The following is a 23,896-nucleotide window of genomic DNA, read 5'->3' on the forward strand; positions in this document are numbered from 1 at the left end:
AGAAAGGAATTGAGGGGTACAGATAGGAGTAGAGGTAGGTTATAGGGATAGTCTGGGACCACTGCTCTGGCAATGGGCCTGATAGGCCGCCGCGGGAGCGGACCACTGGGCAAGATGGACCTTTGGTCTGCCTCAGCGGAGGCAACTTCTTATGTTCTTATGTTTTTATTGCCCCATGTTTTTCTCTCTTCTCTATCCAGCATCTCTCCCTCTTCTTCTCCATCTTGCATCAAACTATTTATAATAATAATAATAACAGCTTATATACCGCACTACCGTGAAGTTCTATGCGGTTTACAGAAGATTAAGCAAAAGTAACAAATTGAATTGACTTTAATATGTATGTAAGTGACATTGCTGAAGGGTTAGAAGGAAAAGTGTGCCTTTTTGCAGATGATACCAAGATTTGTAACAGAGTAGACACCGTAGAGGGAGTGGAAAATATGAAAAAGGATCTGCAAAAGTTAGAGGAATGGTCTAATGCCTGGCAACTAAAATTCAATGCAAAGAAATGCAGAGTAATGCATTTGGGGATTAATAATAGGAAGGAACCGTATATGCTGGGAGGAGAGAAGCTGATATGCACGGACGGGGAGAGGGACCTTGGGGTGATAGTGTCCGAAGATCTAAAGGCGAAAAAACAGTGTGACAAGGCAGTGGCTGCTGCCAGAAGGATTCTGGGCTGTATAAAGAGAGGCGTAGTCAGTAGAAGGAAGAAGGTGTTGATGCCCCTGTACAGGTCATTGGTGAGGCCCCACTTGGAGTATTGTGTTCAGTTTTGGAGACCGTATCTGGCGAAAGACGTAAGAAGACTTGAGGCGGTCCAGAGGAGGGCGACGAAAATGATAGGAGGCTTGCGCCAGAAGACGTATGAGGAGAGACTGGAAGCCCTGAATATGTATACCCTAGAGGAAAGGAGAGACAGGGGAGATATGATTCAGACGTTCAAATACTTAAAGGGTATTAACGTAGAACAAAATCTTTTCCAGAGAAAGGAAAATGGTAAAACCAGAGGACATAATTTGAGGTTGAGGGGTGGTAGATTCAGGGGCAATGTTAGGAAATTCTACTTTACGGAGAGGGTGGTGGATGCCTGGAATGTGCTCCCGAGAGAGGTGGTGGAGAGTAAAACTGTGACTGAGTTCAAAGAAGCGTGGGATGAACACAGAAGATTTAGAATCAGAAAATAATATTAAAGATTGAACTAGGCCAGTTACTGGGCAGACTTGTACGGTCTGTGTCTGTGCATGGCCGTTTGGAGGAGGATGGGCAGGGGAGGGCTTCAATGGCTGGGAGGGTGTAGATGGGCTGGAGTAAGTCTTAACAGAGATTTCGGCAGTTGGAACCCAAGCACAGTACCGGGAAAAGCTTTGGATTCTCGCCCAGAAATAGCTAAGAAGAAAAAAAAAAAAAAATTTAAATTGAATCAGGTTGGGCAGACTGGATGGACCATTCGGGTCTTTATCTGCCGTCATCTACTATGTTACTATATGTTACTATGTTACTATGTTATGTTACTATGTTACTATGTATGTTATGTTACTATGTTACTATGTTAAGAGGGGAGGAAGAAAGAGAATTAATAGGACAGGAAATTCATTGTTGAGGAGAGAGTGATCAAAAGGACAAGTTAATCGCTATAGAGGGGAGAGAGAAGAAGGATCAGTTGTCTAGATGCTTTAGGAACAAGTGTGTTTTTAGACGTTTCCTAAATTCCCCATAAGTAGTGGGCGAAAGCAATTGTTCTAGGTCTCTACCCCATGATGCTGCCTGGTATGAGAGAAGGTGTTCATGATGTTTTTTTCAGTTTACAACCTCGAACTGGGGGGGGAATGAAATTGGAATGTGAACTTCTCTTGTGTCTGTTGGCTGAGAAGGTCAGTTATGTATTTAGGGGCAAGTCCGTGTAGTGCTTTAAAGCAGAAGCAGGCAAATTTAAACTTTATGTGCGCTGCCATTGGCAGCCAATCCAGCTGCTGGTAGTAGGGTGTCACGTGGTCAAACTTCCTCAGCCCAAAGATCAGTCTGACTTCCTTCACCACACCCAGCATTGTTCTGTCTCCTCCTTTTCATTCCCCCAATTCTCACTTCCCCCATCCAGCATCGCTCTCTCTCTCTCTCTCTCTCCCTCCCTCCCCATTCTGCGTCACCCTAATGCCTATCTTCCTGTTCCCCACCCAGCATTGCTTTATCTCCCTTTCAGCCCCCAATCTATATCTCTTCCCTTATCTAGCATCACCCCATCTTTCATCTCATCCATCATCATCCGCTCTTCCCAATCCAGCATCACTCTAAATCACCTCCCCATCCAGCATCATTCCATCTTCTCTCTCTGTTATCCCATCCAGCATGCTGCTGTCTCTGTCTTCCCCTCCATCAAGAATCACCCCATATTTCTCTGTATATTTCTTCCCTCATCCATCACCAACTCATTTCTCAATCCCTGTATCCCTTCTCCTTCATCCAACATGGTGCCCTTTGTCTCTGTTTCGCCTTTCCAACATCCACAACTCTTCCGGACCCCAGCGTTTACCTAGCTGGGGTCAGCTCACATTCCCGCTGCCTTCTAACTCCTTCCCTGGATCCTCTTCTGCTCTTCCTGGACTGCTGCCTCATCTTCAGCGCTGCCAGAAGCCCCCAAGGAATTGTGGTAGAGCTGCAATTAAACTTACTGCTTGCTCTGGGATTGCAGCAGAGCCATGACCCTGCCTGCTGTTCTCCCCCACCTGGAAGTTCTCAGACCATGACCTCAAGACCGGAAACACCCCCCTCATGCTTACACCCATGGTGGTCCCCCCCTTGCTAGGCCACTGCCACTTATTTCTCTCGGGGTTTCCTCGGCAGACGGAGAGAGGGCAGAAGGGGGAGTCACCTCCATGGTGGTTGTCACTGGCTCCGGTCTCACAGCATCGTCCAAGGGAGGGCGATGGTGAAACCGCTGCAGGCAGAGTTCTACTGCACATGCGGAGGCACGGAGTTTCAAGTGTGCATACGCGCTAAGGGTTTTATTATAGCGGATGGATACTGTCTACATTAAAGGTAGCTACCTGCAATTTAACCATAGTCCCAGAAAGAAAGGAAGAATGAAACAAAAGTAGATTCCACCATACTCAAGAGAAGACAAGCTCCCCAGCTAGGCCCATCTTCCAGTTCTCTGAACCAAGCCACAAACATTCTCCGAACTGGCCAACCAGCCTCCTATCTGGCATCCTTCCCACCCATCCCCCTCACACACGCAGCCCCCCCCAAACCCACAGTCAGCCAGGCATCCACAAAAGACCCATCCCTCCCACTCCCCAGACTCAGCTCTCTGCTATCTGCAATCCTACCTCCCTGAGCAGCTGCAACCAGCACCCACATAGACACACAAATCCACACACAGCCCAAAACCACACACAGCCTCCCCAAAACGAACTCCCCCTGGCATCCACCAGTCCTTCCCCACAACTCAGGACTCCCACCTCAAAACAACCAGCCCTCCTCCCCCTCCCCCATAGAGCCCAAATTCAAACAGAACATACCATGTGCGAGTAACATAATAAACCTGCATCCTGAAAAGGATAACAATAATACATGAACACCATAAAGCAAAAACAAAATCTCAGCTCTTAAGGAGTATGCCCAGCCCCACCGGGACAATGGGGAAGTGGGTTTCAGAGAAAAAGAAAAGAAACACACAGCCCTTTAGTCCACAGCTAATAGTGGTCGATCAAGCTCTCCTCACTTGCTAAAAGAGGTGACCCTTAAGTAGACCCACTCACAGCTGTGCCGTTTCCAGCAATGGTGTACAGCACAGCCACTCTGTACTACATAACACTGGCAGGGTCATCATAGAGGGCACCGCTCACCCCCGCCCCAATTCAAGTCAGTAACTGGCCAGGAACCAGTCAATAGTTACAGGGAGAGGACCCATAGGAGAAGTAGAAAGGTCCATAGACAAGAGCTAGCCAGACATGGGCCTGTTCCCGCTATCCCATCAACTCACAAGTTTCAAGTTTATTAAAAATTTGTTGTACACTGTCAAATATTTCAGTGTGTATGACAATTTAAAATTAGAAAACAAACAATAAAACAACTTTATACAAATAGATATACAATGTAAACGAACAAATAATTACCAGTACAAAAGGAAAGGAGGGTGAACTACAATCTTTACAAAAAAATAGAGATACATTTAGGGAAAAAAACAACTAGAGGGTAATAGAAATTAATCTTGAAAGCATGGCTAAACATGGAAAATGTGGAAAAGAGGTAAAGGAGATTACGACCTATACGTATAGTCTGATTAAAATTAAGTATTAGAGCAGGAACAGATGAAAATTAAGTATTAGAACAGGAACAGATGAAACTCTGTCCCTGGCATCCGCAGCATAGAAGACAGCTGTCAGCATAAGTTACTGTAGGCCAGCCAAAAAATCTCGAAACTCCTCTGTTTTCATTAGGGACAGCTGGTGGTTTTCATAGGAGATCCACACCTTTGCCAGATACTGGAGTGAGAATTTGATGTGCTGTTGAAATAGCTGCATACAGTATGGAGCTAGGGCTCTCTGTTGCCCTAAGACCTTGGCCGAGGCGCAAAATCTATATATACTGTGTATTAACAAAGGACCCAAGAGGAAAAAGAACAAAGAACCGGGGTGGCTCACTGTAGAGGTGAAGGAGCGATCAGAGACAAGAAATCTTTGTTTAAGGAATGGAAAAGGTAAAAAATGGACAAAAACTGGAGCAAGCACAAACAACATCAAAGCAAGTGTCATAGGGCGGTAAAAGGGGCCAAAAGAGACTACGAGGAAAAAATAGCCAAGGAGGCAAAAAACTTCAAGCCGTTCTTTTGATATATCAAGTGGAAACGACCCATGAAAGAAGTGGTGGAACCGTTGGATGACCATGAAATAAAGGGAGCGCTAAAGGAGGACAAAGCAATTGCCAACAAACTGAGCACATTTTTTGCGTCTGTATTTATTGAAGAAGATTTACACAGCATACAGGAACCCATCAGGCTATATGCTGGAAACAAAGATGGAAAGCTGATAGGATTGATGGTCAGTCTAGAGGAGGTGTGTAGGTAGATTGATGGGCTTAAGAGCGATAAATCCCTGGAACCAGATGGCATCCATCCGAGGGTCATCAAGGAACTGAAAGGATCCATGGCTGAACTGCTTCAACTAATAGCCAATCTGTCGATCAAATCGGGAAAGATTCCAGAAGTCTGGAAGGTGGTGAATGTTATGCCAATCTTCCAGCAAGGTTCGAGGGGAGATCCGGGAAACTACAGACTGGTGAGTCTGACCTCGGTATTGGGAAAGATGGTAGAGGCGCTGATAAAGGACTGCATTATTGCCCACCTTGACGGACATAGGCTGATGAAGACCAGTCAGTACAGTTTTAGGAAAGGCAGATCGTGTTTGACGAACTTGCTGCACTTCGTTGAGGGAGTAAACAGGCAGATAGACAAGGGTGACCCAGTCAGCATTATATATCTGAATTTTCAGAAGGTGTTTAACAAGGTTCCACATGAACGACTACTTCAGAAAATTGTGAGCCATGGAATCAAGGGTGAAATACTCAAATGGATTAAAAACTGGCTGGAGCATAGGAAACAGAGAGTGGGGGTAAATGGACAATTCTCAGACTGGAGGAGCGTCACCAGTGGGATGCCTCAAGGCTCGGTGCTTCAACATCTTTATAAACGATCTGGACATTGGTACTATGAGTGAGTTGATTAAATTTGCAGACGATACAAAGTTATTCAGAGTAGTGAAGACACAGGGAGATTGCGATGATCTGCAACGTGACATAATCAGGCTCAAGGAATGGGCATCAACATGGCAGATGAGGTTTAACATGGTTAAATGTAAAGTGATGCATGTAGGTAACAAAAATCTCATGCACGAATACAGGATGTCTGGGGCAGTACTTGGAGAGACCTCCAGGAAAGAGACTTGGGATTGACAAGTTGATGAAGCCGACGCCGACGGCAAAAAGGGCAAACAGAATACTAGGAATGATCAAGAAGGGGATCACGAACAGATCGGAGAAGGTTATCATGCCGCTGTATCGGGCTGTGTGCGCACTCACCTGGAGTACTGCGTCCAGCGCTAGTCGCTGGTACTACTCGAAAGATCCAGAGAATAGCGACTAAGATGTTTAAAGAGTTAGAGGAGTTGCCATACAGTGAAAGATTAGAGAAACTGGGCCGACATAACCATAAACAAAACTACATTGAAGGTAGTCACTAAGGTAAAGATACTTGGGTTTATATTGGATCAAAAACTTAACTATCACGATCAAATAAGTTGTGAGAAAATATTTTTATAGGTTAAGGTTGATCAGATCATTATCTGCATTTCTTGATAAATCATCGCTGAATATTCTAAAACATTTGTTAGTCATATCAAAGTTTGACTATTGCATTGCCCTGTAAAAGGGATCTACCTTAAAAGAATTACGTAGACTGCAAATTCTCCAAAACACTGCAATAAAAATAATTACCGAAAAGAAAAAATTTGATCACCTAACCTCCCTTTTGAAAGAAAAGCACTGGTTACCTATAAACCACAGAATTACATATAAAATAGCATTACTCACTCATAAAATACTAATTAACAAAGCTCCTGTATTCTTAGAAAGATTTTTAATTCCTTATATTCCCACAAAATCTTTAAGATCCGAAGATAAATCTTTACTAGTAGTCCCTTCGCTAAAATTTGTTTATTCAAGGAGGGATACAATTTTTTTTTTGTTATGCCCATCAGATTTGGAACTCGCTCTCGATCAATACAAGAAAAGAAAAATTACTTAAGTTTAAAAGTCTTCTAAAAAGCTGGCTTTTTAAGGACGCTTTTAATTGAATCATTTAAATTATATTATATTAGGATACTGTACAGTCAACTAGTAGCGCTGGTAAGCAAAAATTAAGTGGGTAACCTTCCCCAACCTCTTGTTTTATTACCTACCCCTTTATATTTGTTTATGAATTGTATTTAATCCTTAATTTTTTTTAATTCCCTTTTCACATGTTATGTTTTGTTAAAATAGTTCCAATTGTCCTGTTATATTTGTTTTTTTTTTAAATTGAATTCTTAACTAAATGTAAATTGCATTGAATTTGGATTTTGCGATCAAATCAAATATTTTAATAAACTTGAAACTTGAAACTCTTTTTCCTCGAACAGAGGAGATTGAGAGGGGACATGATTGAAACATTCAAGGTATTGAAGAGAATAGACTTGGTAGATAAGGACAGGTTGTTCACCCTTTCTAGGGTAGGAAGAACGAGAGGGCTTTCTTCATAATTGAAAGGGGATAGATTCCGTACAAACATAAGGAAGTTCTTCTTCACCCAGAGAGTAGTAGAAAACTGGAACGCTCTTCTGGAGTCTGTCATAGGGGATAACACCCTCCAGGGATTCAAGACAAAGTTAGACAAGTTCCTGCTGAACCGGAACGTACACAGGTAGGGCTAGTCTCAGGGTGCAGGTCGTTGACCAGAGGGCTGCCGCGTGAGTGGACTGTTGGGCACGATGGTCTAACCCAGCAGCGGCAATTCTTATGTTCTTATGAGTAATCCTGGAGACCAGAGGGCAGTCCTAAGGTAAGAGTCTGAAAAAATTATGTAAATGAGGCTTCCTTCAAGCAGTCATGTGACATGTGATGCATAACCCACTTGTCTAGGAATAGAGTGTGGATTTACAAGAAAGAAGAAGGTAAAAACCTAATATTTTCCTTCATCTTAACCTGCTCACAGAAAATATGTGGGAACATGCCACTTTCAATGCAAGGTGCTTCCATTTGGTCAGGCATTGGCACCCAGAGTATTCATTAAGTGCTTAGTAATAGTAATTGTACTTCTCCGCTCCTACAGATTTCATATGTTTCCTTACCTGGACTCAACAAGCTTATCAAGCCATGAATGCAACAGAATTTGCAGTCAACTACAGGAAATTCCAACTAGAACCCACTCAAAATCTAGAGTTCATTGGAGCCCTCTCAGACATCTCAACATAAGAACATAAGAAATGCCTGCACCGGATCAGACCTGGGGTCCATCCAGTCCGGTGATCCGCACACGCGGAGGCTCAGCCAGGCGTACCCTGGTGCATACATTAGTCACTCGTATCCCTCAATGTGTCCTGCAAGAAGATGTGCGTCCAATTTTCCCTTAAATCCTAGAATGGTAGTTTCCTCCACCATCTCTTTCGGGAGAGAGTTCCAGGCGTTCACCACTCGCTGTGTGAAGCAGAACTTTCTGACATTTGACCTGGCCGTGTCCCCTCTCAGCTTCAGGCCATGATCTCTGGTCCGAGTCTGGGTCACATTCGCCAATGTGAATAAAGTTATTTCTTGCTCTCCATCCTTTCCCCCTGCTGGTGAGTGAGCTTGCTCCATTTTGTCGATTCCTTTTAGCAATTTAAAAGTCTCTATCAGATCCCCTCTCAGTCTTCTCTTCTCAAGGGTGAATAATCCCAGTTTTCTGAGGCGATCCTTATAGCTCAAGTTCTCCATACCTTCGACTAGCTTCGTTGCTCACTTCTGCACCTTCTCCAGCAGTGTTATATCCTTCTTCAGGTATGGAGACCAGTGTTGGACACAGTATTCCAAGTGTGGTCTTACCATTGCTCTATAAAGCGGCATTATGACCTCCCTTGATCTGCTCGTGATTCCCTTCTTTATCATGCCTAACATCCTGTTAGCTTTCTTTGCCGCAGCTGCGCATTGAGCTGACGTCTTTAGGGTCCTGTCTATCAGTACCCCTAAGTCTTTTTCTTTTTCTTGTTCGCTCTTCCCCAATGATATACCTAACAGTTTATACTCATGCTCCTTATTTTTTCTGCCCAGGTGCATCACTTTGCATTTTTCCACATTAAAACTCATCTGCCAATTTTCTGCCCATCTCTCAAGTTGCTTCAAATCTCTCTGAAGTTCCTCGCTGTCTTTTTGTGACCTGATTGTCCGGCATAGCTTTGTGTCATCCGCAAACTTGACAATAACACTGGTTGTTTCTTCTTCCAGGTCATTTACGAAGATATTGAATAAGATAGGCCCAAGAACCGAGCCCTGAGGCACACCGCTAGTTACTTTCTTCCAGTCTGAGTACTTCCCATTTATGCCCACTCTCTGTCTTCTGTTTTCCAGCCATTTTCCTATCCATCTTAGTATATCCCCTTCTATTCCATGACTTTGTAGTTTTTTGAGAAGTCTTGCATGAGGTACTTTGTCGAACGCTTTCTGAAAGTCCAAGTATATTATGTCTACCAGTTCTCCGCTATCGACTTGTTTGTTCACTCCCTCAAAAAATTGAAGTAAGTTGGTCAAACACGACTTTCCTTTCCTGAAGCCATGCTGACTACCTTTCAGCAGGTCATGGTTATCTAGATGCTGTACTATGCTGTCTTTAATCAAAGCCTCAACCATTTTCCCAGGGACCGATGTGAGACTCACAGGTCTATAGTTTCCCGGTTCTCCCCTTGATCCTTTTTTGAAGATTGGGATGACGTTCGCTATCTTCCAGTCTTCTGGTATCCGTCCGGTTCTAATTGACATGTTAGCGAGGGATTGCAGTAGTTCTCCGATTTCCACCTTTAGTTCCTTTAATACTCTCGGGTGAATTCCATCTGGGCCAGGGGATTTGTCACTTTTTAGTTTGTCAATCTGATAGTATATCTGGTCCAGATCCACCTTCACTGTGGTGAGGCTCTCCTCTATTTCTCCCTTGAAAACTTTCACTGTTTCGGGTATTGAAGTGGCGTCTTCCTTGGTAAAGACAGAAGCAAAGAAGGAATTTTAATCTGTCTGCAATCTGTTTGTCTTCTTTGATGTATCCTTTTCTTCCTTGGTCGTCGAGAGGGCCTACTGTCTCCTTTGCAGGTTTTTTCCCTTTAACATATCTAAAAAAAGGGTTTGAAGTTTTTGGCCTCTTGGGCTATCTTTTCCTCATAGGCCCTTTTGGCTTCTCTCACCGCCTTGTGGCACGTCTTCTGGTCGTCTTTGTGACTGTTCCAAGCCTCGGTTGTATTCTCGCGTTTCCATTTTTTAAAAGAGTCCTTCTTTTCCCTAACTGCATCCTTGACCTCTTTGGTTAGCCAAGCTGGTTCTCTTTTGGCTTTAGTTTTCCTTCCTTTGTTTATCTGCGGAATGTATAGATTCTGTGCTTCGGTGATAGTATTTTTTAGTAGGGACCATGCTTGCTCTACCGTTTCGATTTCAGCTATCCTTTTTTTGATCTGTTTTCTTACCATGGCTCTCATGTTGTCGTATCTTCCTTTTTTAAAGTTAAAGGTTGTGGTTAGGGTCTTGGTTTGCTTCCCCTTTCCGATGTCGAGTTTAAAGTAGATCATACTGTGATCGCTCGTCCCCAGCGGGATCGTGACTTCTACTTCTTTTGTTTGCCCAGTTATGCCATTTAGGACCAAGTCCAAGGTGGCGTTTCCTCTTGTCGGTTCTCCTACCATTTGTTCTAGGAAGCAGTCACCCATCATTTCCAGGAACTTTATTTCTTTGCCGCAGCTTGAGGTTACTAGGTTCCAGTCTATTCCTGGGAAATTGAAGTCTCCCATGATTGTTACATTGCCCGTCCTACATTCATGTCTTATTTCTTCTATCATCTCAGAGTCTGTTTCCTCCGTCTGACCTGGAGGTCGATAGTAGAGACCTATTTTTGTGTCTGCTCCGTTTTGTCTGGGTATCTTTACCCAGAGGGACTCCAGTTTCTTTTTCTCCTCCGCCTTCCCTACTCCAGTAGATTCTACTCCTTCCTGGACATATAGGGCAATGCCTCCCCCTTTCTGTCCTGTTCTGCCTCTTCTGTAAAGCTTGTATCCCTGCAGTACTGTATCCCATTCTTTTCCTCATTCCACCATGTTTCTGTTATACCAATAATATCTATTTCTTCGCGTCTTGCTAGTGTCTCCAACTCCCCCATTTTATTTCTCAGGCTTCTGGCATTCGTGTACATACATTTAAGCTCCCTTTGTGCTGCCTTCTTGGACTTTCTGGGCTTCACAGTCCTTATTGGGCTTCTATATGCGCTCCATTGTTGTCTCCCTCATTTGCTGCAAGTTCTTCCCCCTTATCTGGGTGGATGTCCTTAGTGCCTGCTGTCCGGGCCATCGACCGGTTGTCGACTGTCCGCTCTCCCCTGATCTTCAGTTTAAAGTATTCTCAATGACCTTCTTCATGTTTCCAGCCAATATTCTCGCCCCTTCTTTGGTGAGGTGTAGTCCGTCCTTCCTATAGTACCTGCTCCTTCCCCAGAACGCTGTCCAGTTGCGCACGAAGTCAAAGCCTTCTTCCTCGCACCATCGTCTCATCCAGGCGTTGATTTCTCACAGTTCATCTTGCCTCTTTGCATCTGCTCTCGGTACCGGGAGGATCTCAGAAAATGCCACTGCCACCTCCCTGACCTTCAGTTTTCTTCCAAGTGAGCGGAGCTGGTTTTTCATTTCCTCCCTATCATACTTCCGTCCGCTCACATCGTTGGTTCCCACGTGGATAAGTACAGCAGTGTCATCCCCTCCTGCGCTGTCTATGATCCTGATGATCCTGCCGGCCACATCCTTCACTTTTGCTCCGGGCAGGCAGGTGACCAGCCTGTCTTCTCTTCCTCCTGTGATGTGGCTGTCTACATTTTGTATAATGGAATCTCCAACGATGATCCCTATCTTCTCTATTCGAGGGTTTCTTGGGGGTCATAAGTCCACATCCATGGTGTAGGTCCCGTCTTCTTTCTTCTGTGACACATCCCCAACCTCCGCTTCCGACAAAGACTCGATACTCTAATTCAAATTTGCCAGGTCTCCTCTCATTGCCACATAACTCCACGTCAAATGTTGTGAGTCCTTAGCCATATGGCCTCTACAGTATATGAAACTCTATTTGCCCATCTACATCTCAGAGAACTTCAATGAGATCTTTTGAACCAATGGTCCCGAGTCACCAAACTTCTTTCCCAATGACTTAGAGTGAACTCGCATCTCTGAAACTCGCTTCTGTAGAAGTTATCGCTGACCAATCTCTCCAGGAGCATTCTATTCCAGACTTCATCATATCAAATATTATTAATAACATATGCCTCCAAGCTTGGCTGGGGAGCTCACCTTGACATCCTTCATACCCAAGGCTTTTGGAGTATTCCAAAAAGAGCTTTCTGTATCAATCTTGAGCTTCGGGCAATCTGCAGTACTCTATACACATTCTAGGATCACCTCCTCAATCAGGTGGTACTTATCTGCACAGACAACTATATAGCCATGTATTAAGTGAACAAGCAAGGTGGCTCAGAGTCTTCCCTGGTCCTGGGTGATTCCTCGCAATATTTTCCTAAGAGCCGTCTACCTAGGAGGAAAGCTGAATAACTTAGCCAACAAGTTGAGCAGACTCCTACAACCATAAAGGTGGTCACTCAACTCTACCACTTTACATCAGATTTTTGCAGATTGGGGAACCCCAGCAGTGGATCGCTTTGCTTACTCCTTCAATCATAAACTTCCTCTCTTCTGTTCCAGACTCTACACTCCTAATCGTCTGAAGTTGGATGCCTTTCTCATAGACTGGCGGAAAAAGTTTATTTATGCTTTCCTTCCATTTCCTCTACTCATGAAAAATCTACTCAAACTTCGCCAAGAACAAGCCACCATAAGTCTCATAGCATCTTAGTGGCCGCATAAACCATGTTTCCTCTCTTCCTCCAACTCAGCAAAAGGGAACCCATTACACTTCAAATCTTTCCAACCTTCCTGACGGAGAACAAGGGCTTTCTCCTCTATCCCAATCTATGTTTGTTAGCTCTCTCAGTGTAGTATCTTTCTCCCAACTAATAAATGTTTTTGCACTGTACACCAGTGTCAGCTATCATTGAAACCTCTAGAAAGCCTTCCATGTAGTGCTGGTATTACTTCAAATGGATTCGTTTCACAAATTGGTGTAATATTAACTCACTGGATCTGAAATATTTTTTCACTCAGAATAGTTAAATTCTGGAACACATTGCCAGAGGATGTGGTAAGACCAGTTTAATGTAGCTGCTTTTAAAAAAAGGTTTGGACAAATTCCTGGAGGAAAAGTTCATAGTCTGCTGTTGAGACAGACATGGTACGGTAGCATGTAATGCTGCTACTATTTGGGTTTTTGACAGGTACTTGTAACTTGGATTGGCCTCTGCAAAGACAAGATACTGGGCTGGATGAACCATTGGTCTGACCCAATAAGGCTAGTCTTATGTTTTTATGTTTTGCTGCTCAAATGCATGGCCTTCCATTTATAGCATTAAATCTGAGCTGCCAAATTCCAAACCATTCCTCAAGCTTTCCTAGGCTCTTCCTCAAGTTATCCACACTGTCTAGGGTGTCTACTCTTTTGCAGATTTTGGTATCATCCACAAAGATGCAAATCTTACCAGACAGCCGTTCAGCAATATCACTTTAAAAATGTTAGAAAAAACAGGCTCAAGAATCGAACTTTGCAGCACATCATTGTTAATATTCCCTTCTACAGAGCGATCTCCATTGGCAACAACCCTCTGTCATCTTCCACTCAACCATTTCCTGTCTCAGTCTGAAACTTTTGAGCCCATACCAAGGACACTCAGTTGTTTTTTTGTAGAAGGACCCAGAATAAAGGAGAATTGAATCCCTGCTTTTTTAAATATAGCGGAGGAGCTGGGAAAGTGATTGCTATTCTCAAAAAGTATTGAAAAGTGTTTCGGTGCTTGAATCTAAAAGACTGAGAGTGTTGTAGTGTTTCAGCCAATCACAATGAAATACTTTGTCCAGCAGATTACAGCCTTTGGTCTTTTTCATAGGTATGAGTAGGACAATATAGTAATGCATGTGAGTACACAGTTGAAGCAGTGGAGTATTTAATACACCTGGATACGAATAGAAGAATTAAATTAAACATATGACAATTTGTTTGACTGATTATGTGGTTTATGTGATTTTTTAATCCTTGTTTCAAATTGTATGTGGGGCAAATCTCTCAACAATTTAGGATGCTTCTGAATGAACACAGGAGTTGTATTTTGCACAATAGGATAATAATAATTTATTTTCTTGTATACCGCCCTGCCAACAACAGGTTCGCAACAGGAAAATTGAGACATTTCAGCAAAAGACACAGTCTCTAAAAAAGTGCTACTACATACATCAATCTAATACAGCATTAGTTAAAATACAATTTCAAATATTGCTATGAATTAAAACATGAGTTAAAAAAGATTAAAAACTAAAAGCCTCATCAGAAATATTAAAAATCAGCATTCTTGTTTATTAAATAAATAAGTTTTTAATAATTTCCTAAATGTAAAGTAAGAGTAGGATTGAGCAATCAACGGGCTTAACCAGGAGTTCATCTTCCTAGCCTGATACTCCAATGTCCTGTCCAAAAAAGTCTTATAACGACAGCCCTTTGGGGTAGGGAAGATGAACATACCTAAATTTCACGTACATTTTATTGAATAAGACAGTTTCAAATAAGAGGGCAATAATCCAAAAATTGCCTTGTAACAGATACACCCAAACTTAAAAAACACTCTGGCCCCAAATGACAGCCAATGCAGTTTGGCCTAAAAAGGATTGACATGATCATCTTTTTTTAGACCAAAAATCAAACAAACTGCGGCATTGTGAACTAATCGGAGTCTTAATAAAATCTTTTTTGGTAACCCCAAATAAACAATATTACAATAATCCAAAGTGGAAAATACAGAAGATTGGACCAGTAACCGAAAGGACTCTATATCAAAAAAACTTTTATATGGTCCTCAATTTTGACAATAACGCTTAACTTTTTCTAAAATTAATGAATCTGTTTACTTCCTAAAAGTTAAACTACAATCCAAAGTTATTCCCAAAATTTTCAAATTTGACACTATCTCGAAACTGGATGGAGGTACCCCTGGTCCAACATTGAATAAAGAAGGATCATCAGTTGATTTATAGTGTTTAGTGATTGGCCATATTCTAAGTTCCCAGGTGAGACACACTAGCAAGTGTAAAGGTTTTAGCTAAGCACAAAAGAACCCAGAGGTCTTGATCTCAAGATTGAGTGGAGTAGTATCAGTTTTATTACTACACTGGTAGCAATGGATAATAATGAGCATGTTACTTTAAGAGCATAAGAATTGCTGCTGCTGGGTCAGACCAGTGGTTCATCGTGCTTAGCAGTCCGCTCCCGTGGCAGCCCCTAGGTCAAAGACCAGTGCCCTAACTGAGACCAGCCCTACCTGTGTATGCTCCGGTTCAGCAGGAACTTGTCTAACTTTGTCTTGAATCCCTGGAGGGTGTTTTCCCCTATAACAGCCTCTGGAAGAGCGTTCCAGTTTTCCACCACTGTCTGGGTGAAGAAGAACTTCCTTACGTTTGTACGGAATCTATCCCCTTTTAACTTTAGAGAGTGCTCTCTCATTCTCCCTACCTTGGAGAGGGTGAACAACCTGTCTTTATCTACTAAGTCTATTCCCTTCAGTATCTTGAATGTTTTTATTATGTCCCCTCTCAGTATCCTCTTTTCAAGGGAGAAGAAGCCCAGTTTATCTAGTCTCTTGCTGTACGACAACTCATCTAGCCCCTTTACCATTTTAGTCTCTCTTCTCTGGACCCTTTCGAGTAGTACTGTGTCCTTCATGTATGGCAACCAGTGTTGGACGCAGTATTCCAGGTAGGGCATACCATGGCCTGGTACAGCGGCATGATAACCTACTTTGATCTGTTCGTGATCACCTTCTTAATCATTCCTAGCATTCTGTTTGCCTTTTTCGCTGCCACCGCACATTGCGCAGATGGCTTCATCGACTTATTGACCAGTACTCCCAAGTCTCTTTCTTGGGGGGTCTCTCCAAGTACCGCCCCAAACATCTTGTATTTGTGTATAAGATTTTTGTTACCAACATGCATCACTTAACACTTATCCACGTTGAACCTCATTTGCCATGTTGTGGCCCATTTCTCGAGCGTGCTTATGTCACGTTGCAGATCTTCGCAATCCTCCTGCGTCTTCACTACTCTGAACAACTTCGTATGGTCCACAAATTTAATCACCTCACTCGTCGTACCAATTTCCTGATCATTTATAAATATGTTGAGCACGGGTCCAAGCACCGAACCCTGCGGCACTCCACTCGTGATGCTTTTCCAGTCCGAGTATTGTCCATTTATCCCCACTCTCTGTTTCTTATCCGCCAATCAGTTTTTAATCCACGTGAGCATCTCCCCCTCGATTCCATGACTCACAATTTTTCAAAATAGTCATTCATGTGAAACCTCGTCGAACGCCTTCTGAAAAACCAGTATTTTGACAATACAGAGTGGATGTGATATCACTTGCCAAATTTAACAAGATGCAGGCTGGCTGGCAGCCGTCTTTGCAGATGTCTTGAGCACAGAGTAGTGCCAATACCAGTAAGTTTGTGTTTATGGAAATAACTTTAGAGGAAATCTGTATTTACAATCTTCCTTTCAATGTCACAAGTGAAAATTTTGTGTAATATGATATAGTTTTGTGATCTTTTCCCATATTTCTGTATATTGTTAATTATTAGTTTGATTTAGATATTTATGTAATAAAAAAGATCTATAATAAAATTTAAAAATATATATAAATGTTAATACAGTCAAGTAACGAGTAGCGCGGTTTGCGAGTTTTTTGCAAGACGAGCAAAACACTCAAGCAAACTTTAACTCGCAAACTGAGCATTTATTCGGTATGCGAGCATGTCACCACACCCTGGGAACCAGCATCTCTCCTCCCATGCGGCCCACCCCCAAACCTTTACTTCCATCGGACACAGGCATGCACTAACCCATAGGACATACGTGTGCTGGTGCAGAAAGAGCCTGCCGCTGATCTTCTATGCTGGGCTGCTGCGGGGCCTTGAGCATCTACGCATGCTCAAGGCCTTCTGGTTCCCACCCTCTTCGAGATTCTCATGAGATTCTCCGGTGTTTCTTCTTCTACGGTAATGCATGAGGTCTGCCACCTTCTCACCAGGCAGGCAAGTGACCAGGCGATTCTCACTCCCACCTAACTATTGTCACTGCCTAGGCTTTGGCCGAGCGGATTTAAGTAGCCAGGCAGTAACATCGGACTTGAAACTTGGAGTGAGCCCCTTTTGAGTAGGGCGACCTTTCACCTGGGATACCTCTAGTTTATTGCCTGGGTGTGTTCTGGTTCAGAAACGCCAGCAGTCTGAAAGGCTTCAACTGTAATTTATAACTTTTATTAGGCCAACGGCCTCAGCAACAACAAACAAGCCTGGTTTCTCCGATGGCATAAACTTTATACAAAAACAGGCACTTCTTTAACTCAAACATAATCCGGCATGCTCTGGACTTCATCAAAATAAATCATAGTATAAACAGTCCTCTTCACCAGAGTCTTAACTAAAAAGTGCAACTACTGTCAATCAAAAGTTCTTTCAGTTTCACTGAAGTACAGCTAGTATTATTGAGCAGGATAAACGGGGACTGTAATTCCCCAACATTCATGAACAGTCCTTTCACCAGCGTTTGGGTTAAGCCTCTAAAGGCAGGCAGCACTTGTAGCCTCTCACTAGTTGCTATGGAGATCAATTAGCACTTGCAAACCTGCACGGAGGCTTGTAACCTGAAACCAGGGCAAACAGGCTGTCGTTCTGCCAGCGTTTGACTCAGCTATGTAAAGGTTGGTATATCCCTAGAACATATAAGCTCTGGTGTCTTATTTGGTCCTAACATCAAGACAATGCTGGTGAGTTTTATGCATATAACTTTAGGCATACCTTTTCTGTATGAGCAGTGGAACAGCAGAGAAACAGATAGGAGCAGCAACCTTTCCCTCTTTAACTGCACAACCCTTATGCCATCTCCATTGGCTCAGCATGAGTCACACACGGAGCACAGCCTTCATCAATTATCATAGGCTCAGGCACACAGTATTGCAAAAGAGAGTTCCCAACCTGTTCCTCCTTCATATCCCAGTCCCCTTCTGTAAGTAGCTCTGGCTGCTCCCAGATTTGTTCAGCCTCATGCTGGGATTTGTGCTCCTGCACTGTTCCTGTCCCGAGGGCTCTGCTGGTTCCTTCCTGCTCGGTTCCTCCTACTCCCCTAAGCTCATTGCAGAGCCTCTGTTTAAGCTGTGGGAAGAAACCACTCCCCTTTAGCTGCAGGGGGGAGAGTTTCCTTCCCTGGGCTTGAATTATTTCTCTCCAGGCACCCTGCAGTGCTGCTTCTGCTTAACAGCACCTGGAAAATAGCAAGGTAAAACTTTACTGCCTGGCTTCAGGATAGTATCAGGAAGTCACAACTTTTCTGTCCTACTTCCATTTCTTCACGGTCCATAGGATAGTCAGCTGATTTACACCCCCGGCCTCTGACTTGGTCAGCCCTTCTGCATTGGGGTTTGTAATTCCTTCCATATTTCTTTGTAACAAGACTCTGGGATGCAGAATTGTCACACTATCTACATGCCTAATAATTGAATCACTAACTAAAACAGCTGTCCTAACTTTTCCCTCCTGGGCAGAAGCCCCTAGCCTAGAGACAAATCCTCGGTGTGAGAGGATAATGCATCCCCTGGTCCTAGCTACAGGTTTATTTCCTACTTCACCAGGGTGATGCTTTCCTTCTATGAAACCTCTCTCAACCAAGGCTGCATAGGGGCTACCAGACTGGAGGTGGGACTTCTCTACAACATACCTGTAGGTCTCCTCTATATACTGTATCTCTCTGTCTCCCTCAGCTTCTCCAAGTCTACTACTCTAGCCTCAAGGGAATGTACTCGTTCTCTGAGAGCTAGGAGCTCTTTGCAGTGAGCACACACATAACTTTTTGCCAACTGGGAGAAAATCATACATGTGACATTCATTGCAAAAGTGCACCCCTCTTGCTATAGGACTTTTGTCTGCATCTTATTATTGAGCTGATTAATTAATTAAACCTTATTAAGCTACTACAAATATATTAGACTAGTATTGAGAGCCTTAGGATTATATTATATGTTTACTTGTTTAATTGAATAAACAGTTTTTGAGTTAAATGCATTTCTATATTTAAAATAGAGACCACTCAGTTTCTTTATTTAAACCTTCAGGAACAATTGTGTGCCATAGAAATATAAACTTTTTTTCATGATATATTAAGTGGTGAGAAACATTGCCGCCATGAGTGAACTGTACCTGTTTGATTACAAAAAATCATAAATCAGATCTGATGGTTCATCAACTGTTGATTATAGTGTTAGATATGTATGTACCATATATACACAAATATACCAAGATTTTTTTTTTTTTTCCCCAAAAATGGGGTCTCAGTTTTTATTCAAGTCCTCTGGTCTGTACCACTGCCCGGACCTGTTGCAGGCCTCCTGTGGGCCTGCCTGAAGCTTTGGGTGTTCCAGTAGTGAGCCAAGACAGGAGTGATCTTTTCTGCATCCTGTCCCGGCTGACTCTAAACCACCCTGCCTCCCTTCTGCCTCCATGACCCCTGTAAACCTTACCTTTAAAGTCCTGGTGGTGTAGCAGTGAAGCGTGGCTCCTGCCCTGTGAGAGCTGTGATCAAAAATGCCTGAAAAGACAGACCTAGGCTCTAGTTTCAGCAATCTATCTTTTATTTTTCTAGGTGTGGCGTCTGATTCAGACTATTCTACTACTAACAACAAAATCAGCAGTACAAATAGTTCCATACCTAATCGCCCTTCCCTGGCCAAAATTCTCCTTTCACTTGATGGAAACATGGCCAAACAGCAAGCATTAACCTATGTATTGACAGCTCTGCAAATCCTATATGCCAGGTAGGACTGCATTTCACAGGCAAATATATATTAAGGAGTTTTTTTCATGTTTTCTCCTAATCAGATTGATTGTATTCATATTCTACTGTCTGCTTAGTTAACTAATGTGGAAAACTGAAATTCAAATATTTGTATAATGTTTATCAAAAGTAGTCATTTAACACTCTGCAACCTCATTTCATGTCCTATACTTCTACTACTTTCTTGTGCCTGAAAAAAGATTTATATATTAAGACCTTTCAAGTGTTTAAGCATCAGTGTCATATCTCTTCTTTTTTTCCTTTAGAATATACATATTCAGGTCTATAAGTCTCTTATATGTTTTTTGGCACAAACACCCCCCTCCATACCATTTTTTTTCTAAACCACCTCAAGTCTCTTTGTGTTCTAGGCAAGATATGGTCTCCCAAACTGCACACAGTGCCCCTTGTTAGAGCATTAACACCTCCTTTCTTTTGCCAGTAATGCCTTTTGCTAATACAGCATCCATCTTGCTTTGACCTCTGCCTCATCACATTTTTCGCCACCTTAAGATCCTCAGATACTTTCACCTCAAAATCCCTCTCCCTTTCTGTATATATCAGGCTCTCTGAGAACACTTGTTAACGATTACTTCCCACTAATATAGAGTATGTATCATCGCCAGGGCAGGATTAATTCTTCGAGGGCCCCTAGGCACATAAGTACACAGGACCCCCTGGCCTCATCCCCTGCCCCACCCATGCCCCCATTTATCTGTTTTCTTATTTACTTCTTTATTTTCCCTTGTATTTCTTTTTTTTTTTTTTTAATTCAAAACAAAGATTAGCATACCAATGCACAGTTTTTCTTCATGCAACCTCCAAACATCTCTGGACAAATCCCCCTTCCTTCCCTTCCCCATACTTACCCAGGACTTTAACTCTGAATCCTTTCCATACATTTATAAAAGTGTTCAAATATATTGTAAAGCAGTAATACTATCCGAAATATAAGGCTGTATTAATAACCAAGTTTACATTACCTCTCAACTGCCTCACTCTACATCAAACAACTGTAACCCATATGTATGTATAAACAACCAAATCTGTAACTCCTCTAGTACATTCCACTCCATGTATGTTAACTTATAACAAAACAAAGAGGCAAGCAGTCCATCAAAGAATCCAACATGAAACAAAAGAAGATAGGCAGAAAATAAGGAGATTCAAATCAGGTTTATTCAAGGTGCTCCCAAGAACCATGCCCGATGCATTTCACCAAACAAGGCTAGTCAACTCTAACAGAAAACCATATCTTACACAGATACACCCTCACCCAGTATGGAATAAGTAATCACAAACTAAAAATAGAAATATGTAGATAAAGGTTAAATTGAACCGCCAAGAAGCCAAACTGCATATAGTGAATCACCACAGAAACAATGACACATAGCTCCCTAATACTCTACAGAATATAAATATAGCAGATGTAAATTTGAAGAAATTGACAAACAATCGCCACTTTACAAATTAACAAATAGAAATAAAACAAAAATTGAAAATAAGAATATACCATTGCTATGTACTAATCCATTTTTCTATTAACTTTCAGAGGCTATAGCCTCCTTCTTTAGGTCAATATAGTATACTGCTGTTACACTATTCTGTGCTGACCTGAGAAAGGGGATTTTGGTCGCTAAAAGTTAGTAAAAAAATGTATTAAAATTAGTCCAATAAAATGATTACCTTATTTTCTGTTAATAAAAGTTTTATCAATACAACTACTATACTATTTTATTCTAAAGCAACAAAATTTTTTTTTTTCTTTTGTGGTTTCTGCTTTAACCATCTTGTCTTCACTTTCTTTCTTTTTTTTGTATAAATATTTATTCATTTTTAAAAGCCAACATAACGTGCAACAGGCTAATCAACAATTAGTACAATAAACAGCACTCATTACAATCAAATTATATAAGTGCATAACAACCTCCTCCCACCCTTCCTGGATGTATATTGTACTCATTCAGAAATCAAAGGGAACTACTAATGATAAATTCTTACAAAAGTTTGTCAATGGACCCCAAATCTCTTTGAATTTATTATAGTGTCCCAATTGTAACGAATTCATACATTCAAACTTATAAATTTGGCATAAGATTTCCCACCAAAAACTATAATTTATGTTATCTCAATTTTTTCCAATTTTTCGTGATTAGCTGCTTAGCAACTCCTGTCATGATGAGAAGTAATCTATTTTTGTTTGCGTTGATTGGACTCTTGGGCATTAATAATGTTCCAAACAACACTACATCATACGACAATGACAATGGAGCTTCCAATATCATATTGATTTGACCCCATGTGGATCCCCAAAATTTAAGTATGAAGGGACAATACAACAGTAAATTATTCAGTGTCCCTATATCAAGATGACAGTGCCAGCATCTATTAGACTTAGAACTATTTAACTTTTGCAAACAAACAGGGGTCCAGAAAATTCTATATAACAGAAAAAAACAAGTCTGTCTCATATATCCTGATGCTGTACATCTCATCCTCCAAGACCAAATCTGTGGCCATTGAGTAGCAGAAATCAGCTGCTTAATCTCAATGCTCCAAATGTCTTTTAGACTAGTTTTAGGTTTCTTGTTCAAAAAGTCAGATATTCATTTATACCACTTGGCTGCCTGATGGCCTAGCAAATCTGTCTGGATGCATAGGCCCAGCAAGCTATACTGATTTTTTAAATTTTGCCAGTCAGGGAACCCCTTCTGAATGGCCTGCTTCAACTGCAACCACTTATATGCTTGAGATTTTGAAACACCGAATGATTGTTGCAGTCATGAAAAATCAAGCATTTTCCCATTTGATAACACTTCATCTAACGTGCGTATACCTGCCTGCAGCCAATGCTTCCAAAGGATCTTAGACTTGCTAATTTTAATCTTGGAGTTCAACCATAAGCACTGACACGTGGATTGATGAATTGGAATAGGTGTTAGGTTATTGATAAATTTTAATGTATGCCATGTGGAGAATAAAATTGTATTATCCTTATAATGTATGCCATGTGGAGAATAAAATTGTATTATCCTTATAAATCCGAGATAACTTGATACTTAAAACATGACACAAACGCAATGGGGACAGGAGTTGCCATTCTAATATTAACCAATCCAGAAGATGCTCCGTGAGTTCAGGAAGGATCTAATACATACCCTGCTGCATAATAAAAGCTTAATGGCATCTATAGAAATTTGGAAAATTTACCCCACCCGCCGCAATTGGGTTTTTTTTAAAGATACTAAAGCAATTCTACCAGTTTTACCCAGCCAAATAAATTTTGTGAGAATACCATTTAATTTTTTATAAAAGGACCCTTGAAAGAAAACTGGCAACATACTCATTTGGTAACAAACTACAGGCAAAATCATCATTTTTACTGTTTGGACTCTCCCCCACCAAGAAAGATGTAGTGGGTTCCAATGCTCACACATTTCTTTGACTTTCAGCAATAAGAATTTTTTATTTACTGACATTGTGTCTTCTAATGTTTTCTGAATCATAATACTCAAATATTCCAAATAATCATTTTGCACAATGCACATTTAACAAAAGAACCTCTGAATTGCTCCAATTTATTTTGTATCCAGAAAATTTGCCAAATCGATCAATCAATTCCAGTAAATGTGGGATGGTAGAATCAGGATTCTTCAAATGAAGCAAAATATCATCTGCATAAGGAATCCCCTATATCTCCTTTGCCTGCTGTATAGCCAACAAGATTTCCAGAACAATATCAAAAAGCAAAGGAGATAAGGGACATTCTTGTCTAACTCCCCTTTCCAGGCAAAAACGTTCTGAGAAAGTATTAATATATAATCTGGCAGAAACGGAACTAAGGTTTGAATCATTAGTATAAATACGGATCAAAGGCCTTCTCTGCATCCACAGAGACAGAGAAATCCAGATCATTCATTGTTTTTGATAAATTTAGCATATGAAATGCCAATCTAGTATTATTTGAAGAATGTCTTTGAGCAACGAAACCCGTTTGATGCATACTGATCATATAAGGGAGAGCCTTGGCTAATGGATAGGCAAATGACTGGAAAACAGAAAGTGGGCATAAATGGGAAGTTTTCAGACTGGGAGTGACTAGCGGTGTGCCCCAG

General features: G+C 41.7%; 1 protein-coding gene across 1 annotated transcript in view; it reads left to right on the plus strand.

The window, feature by feature from the left end:
- HERC2 (HECT and RLD domain containing E3 ubiquitin protein ligase 2) overlaps window positions 1–23,896 on the plus strand; it is a 3,346,202-nt gene that overhangs the window by 2,361,748 nt on the left and 960,558 nt on the right. Inside the window, 1 exon segment of the mRNA XM_033948978.1 lies at window positions 19,590–19,761. Coding sequence (XP_033804869.1) covers window positions 19,590–19,761 — 172 coding nt within the window.

Source organism: Geotrypetes seraphini, chromosome 6, assembly GCF_902459505.1.
Source record: "Geotrypetes seraphini chromosome 6, aGeoSer1.1, whole genome shotgun sequence".
NCBI classification, from domain to species: domain Eukaryota; kingdom Metazoa; phylum Chordata; class Amphibia; order Gymnophiona; family Dermophiidae; genus Geotrypetes; species Geotrypetes seraphini.